The sequence below is a fragment of the Belonocnema kinseyi genome, chromosome 1, assembly GCF_010883055.1.
Source record: "Belonocnema kinseyi isolate 2016_QV_RU_SX_M_011 chromosome 1, B_treatae_v1, whole genome shotgun sequence".
In the NCBI taxonomy this organism is placed as follows: Eukaryota; Metazoa; Arthropoda; class Insecta; order Hymenoptera; family Cynipidae; genus Belonocnema; species Belonocnema kinseyi.
The window spans coordinates 135,365,292-135,370,014 of record NC_046657.1 but is presented as its reverse complement, the minus strand read 5'-3'; the positions used below and the strand labels follow the sequence as shown (position 1 = coordinate 135,370,014).

General features: G+C 47.3%; 1 protein-coding gene across 1 annotated transcript; it reads right to left on the bottom strand.

Annotated features, from left to right (window-relative positions):
• Positions 1 to 898: 898 nt before the first annotated feature.
• On the bottom strand, positions 899 to 1,540 carry LOC117180174. The gene has a single exon (XM_033372536.1). It carries the CDS (start codon positions 1,538 to 1,540, stop codon positions 899 to 901), a length of 642 nt encoding a protein of 213 aa, XP_033228427.1.
• Positions 1,541 to 4,723: the final 3,183 nt, after the last annotated feature.

The window sequence follows — 4,723 nt, the reverse complement described above, 5'->3', positions numbered from 1 at the left end:
GAAAAGGAATCGGCACACTAAATCTAGACGATTACCGCCAGATTGCATAAAAAAATTCCGTTAATCTTATCTTGCGAGAATGACGAAACAGAAGTCTGCAGTCTGTTCATATCTACCGTGGTAGGGGATTAAAAGCTTTACTGGGAATTTTCCTACAAATTGTTCATCTTCCGTCCGTAATTCGTATACTTAAGGTCCTAAAATTCATACCACGACGTATGGTCCTTGCTTTTTACCCCCAAATCCTCTCGTTACCCGCTTTCGGGCTGGTGGAGGCAATTCGGTCGGTTCCTCGACCCTTCGGCGCAGGCTGTTGTACGGCTTTGGTTCCCTACTCAAATCCAGGCGTATTGTAGGCGTATTTTAGGCGCACCGAAAATCTTTGAGATACACTTCCCATTGCCGATGGTCTTGGGCTACGTACGCTGAGATCATCGTTTTGAGGGCTCGATTGACTTGCTCCACAGGGTCTGCCTGCGGATGATACACCGAAGTAAACGAGTCTTGGATTCCGTATGTTTCCGTAAACCCTTGAAATGCTTGGTTAAAATATTCCGTTTCGCTATCCGACACAACAACTTCCGGTGCACCCCACCGGATCAAAATGTTGTCCTCAAAAGCGCTGATAATGGTCTGGGCGTTTGCCCGTCTCATGGGTGCTAAATCAACCCACTTGGTATAAAGGTATTCGAACACCACTAGATAGTCGAAGCCAAAAGCTGTCTTTGCCCAGGGGCCCGTTACATCGGTGGCGACTGCTGTCCAAGGTTGTTCGACTACCCTACGGCCCATAAGATCCGCTGTAGGCCTCTGATCAGCCTTAATTCGCTGAAATGTGTCACACGCTCTCATCTTTCTTGGAGACCTTGTTGAGCCTAAGGTAATCCACGCAAAACCTCTATGTCCCGTCTGCCTTTCGGGCCATTACTACCGGACTGGACCAACCGCTCTTCGATGGCTCAACAATGCCTACGGCTAATATTCGGTGCACCTTATCTTGCATATTTTTCAACACCTTCGGGCACACTCGATAACATCTCTGTTTTATCGGTGGGTGTCCCGCGATGTTTATGCTATGAGTGATTCGGTCAGTGGCCGGCAGTATCTCAAGAGGGAGCCTAATAATCCTGGCAACCAACATGTCTAGTTCTTGTCGCTCCTCAGCTGTAATTTCTCTGAGGCCGCAACACTGGTCTAATGTTGCCGGTTTTACATCCCTCATTTCCACTTCCAACTCAGTACTTTCCTGGGTATAGTGGTAGACTATTTCCGGGTCGTCCGACATATACCACGTTCGCTTGCTCCCATCATGTACGATTCTGAATCTGTGGATGAAGTCCATGCTCAAGAATACTTTTTCACCCATGCTTGGGACAATATGGATCATCATCATTCGCGAAACACGATCGATCTCAATAGGGAGATAACACGTGGCTTGCACTTGGCTAACCGTACCGTCTGCAGTCATAACTCCCTGATTTGGTGCTGTATGCAGGGTCGCTTGATACCTCTCTGCGATGACCGAGCCAATATCTCCCATGACTGTTCGGGATGCACCGCCATCGATTAGAGCAAGGACCTTAGGCGTATTACCAATTCGGGCAGTCGTAAAAACCCGCAAGGTAAGGTATCTGTCCTCCCTAGCAGGCTCCTTAATTTCTGATTATAGCGATAACGAAGGGTCTTCATTTGGTGATGCAGTCGAGGGCTCATTCGATTTGAACAGGGCCAGCATCACCTGATTCACTTGCCAGGGGTTCGGTTTTACCCTAATTCTCGCTCTCGGATTTAGAACGATGCTATCCTCGATTTCTACCGTACGCGTTACCGGGGCCCGGTTAACCGGAGTCGAAACAGGTTCTAAGGGAGCGGCGTTCGTATTCGGGCCTATCTCTGCCACTGGTGGCTCCGCTAGCTCCAGCCTGTTCTCTTCCGGTAGGCACCGGTCGTCCTGAGGAGTCAATTCGGGATGGGAGGAAGAAGGGTTGACCCTTACGCCTTCTACCCTTTTCGGTTTCCCGAACAGTTGCCGGAAAGGTGACATTCTTTCGTGGTCACTTCCTCTTTGCCACAACGGCGACAATAATTGCGTCTCCGACTTTTAGGACAACCCATTTGGGAGTGACCCTTTTGTCGGCAGTTCCAACAATCGACCTCAGAATCATCCCACTGTTTTTTCGGGTTGGATGACTTTGAGCTCCCTTTCCTAGGTTAGGCCGACTTCCCCTCAGACGACTTTGCTGAATTTCTTTGGTTGCGAGGACCCCTATAATTTCGTCGATTGGACTCGTCGTACCTAGGCTTGCTCGTGGACTCTTCTCTACTCGAGATCGTACCTGATCCACGATTCTCGTTGATGATGGCTGCGATAAGCGTTTTGATCAGGTCGGCTAACTCCGGCGAACTCTGTGGGACTTTACTATCAGCTGAGGTCGTGGTGATAGCGGCCACAGAACTGTTCTTTTTCGCCGGGAGCTTCTTCCCTTTGTACACTCTGACTCGTTTTTGGCTTCCCTTAGAGAATTTTCCAGTCCTTGCCGTAGCCCGGCTCTCAAGTCGACTCTGGCGTTTCTTCCCTCGCTTTGCTCGGCATGCGGCTGTTTTTCGTAGGGGCTTGACAACTTCTTGCTTGGTCTCCGTTGATTGGTTGGTGCCAACGGACGGGCTATAATGAGGTCTTCCGCCAATGCGCGTTTTCGCGGTAGAATCCGCCTCGCCGATTGACTCTGGCCTACGGACCGCTGGGGTTGCTATTGGCTGTGGATTCGTCATCTTTAAAATGGCTGTCAGCGTCTTCTCTCCTGCCAGAGTGTGGCTGTTCATTTACGTAGTGTTGCAGGGGTTTGTTGTGTCGGCTACGATGGTCCATCCGGTGCTGCCGCTCGCTGGCGGTCGCCGAACTAAAGAAGCAGCGCGAACTTGGTGCGCAGTCCCCTTATATCCAACCCTTCTACTTATTGATACTGATGGAAGATAACGGTGCTGTCTGCTCCGTGTTTATAACTGCCAGACAGCCCCTATGCTTCGTGGTTAGGTTGAACTGGGCGTTGTGAGGATTCCAGCATCTCAGTTGATCCTCGCCGTGGAGGTGTCGTCCTGGTCTTCCTCTGGTGTTTCTCCCGTCGACACCGATCCCTCACATACAAGGTTTGCTAATGTTCTATGTTCTTGTTTATTTTACTTTTTGCCGGGTTCCCATTTCTACATTCGTTACGCTATTCTCGAGTTGATTTTACATTGTCTAACCTTCCTACTACGTAATGTTCGGGCGCGATTACATCCAAAACAACGTCGACGATAAATTGATAGTAATGTTAATAATCACAAAATAGTATCATTGATAAAAATAGCCACATTAGTTGGAGTCGGCTTGAGAGAATTTAGTTTGACACGCGCCGGTGACTTTTGCCATACTTGGTTCTGGCTTCGGCGAGACCCTGTAAAGTTTCCCTCTATTTTTCTTAATAAATTCTAAAACTTCATTACAACAGTCAACCGAGCCTTGAGCTTGCTAGAAAATAAACGTAGCCGAAAATCAGTCCATGATAATCTCTTTTTTTACTTAGATTTCTAGAAGATCAAATGCAACATTACTTTTCTGTTATGTCATCAATCGAGACAAGACCAACTTAGTTTCTTTTGAGTAAGCAGGTAAGTCGCAAGTTCCGGAGCGAGTATTGGAGAAAATATGCTTATGGCTCTTATGGTTAATGATTTTTCACTTGTTTGTTTTGTGACAGGGTGAATTTTACTTATCTATCACTTTTAAAAGGGGATTCATTTAATGATTCGCGAGCGACATGACTACGAACAACAACGGAAGTCTCGACCACAGGGTACTCAACAAAAATTGTTATCTGTTTATTTATACCTTCCGAACGTTTGTTGCATGGCTTCTCCACCACCTTCAAATCTGCGAGGACGGTAACACCACCACGGACTTAAGGGATGAGCTGTCACTTCCAAGGGTTTGCCGAATTTACTAATGACCAGGGTGAATTACTTATCACCGACCACATTTCCGCCGTCTTGTGCCTCCAGTTTCCGATTTCAGCACGAGAATGCGGGCCTCAACTTCTCATCAAGGGAGCGTTTTCATTCGGTGGAGAATTCACAGTTTTCCCTCTCCATCTTGTCGCCGAGGTTTGACGTCACCACTACAACGCCACTGCATGGTATGGCCACCTAGAACCAGTCCAGTAACTATATCACTACAGTTACCGGATATGGGCAGAGCCCAGGCTGGGCCAATCAAAACTCTAGCAGTACGTCGACATCTTAGTAACACTGCAAATACCATACCAGGGAGTTATCGTACCACCGAACGCTACCCTGATCCGGCTACGTCACATTGATTCAAAATGCACGGACACTGGGGAAAATTTACAACCAACGATCGGAAACTTGGCAAGTGTGGTCTCATCGGTCTTCGGATGGAAAATCATTTGGACATCAACATCGAGGTTCGACCATGCAACGAGCGACCACCGGAAAAATACAAAATATAAAATCGGTAACTCTGCTTATGCCGTAAGCTTAGGGAACTTGTAAATATGCGCATGCACACCCTCCGTGGTCAAAACTAGGTAATAAGCTATTTATATTTGTATATTAGAGCGACGGTTCCACGTGGATTATGAATGTATGAGAATGGAACCATGTAATTAAATTTTGAACTCAGTTTTCTGTTTCAATTATAGATTTTTTTAATTTTCTCGCTAGA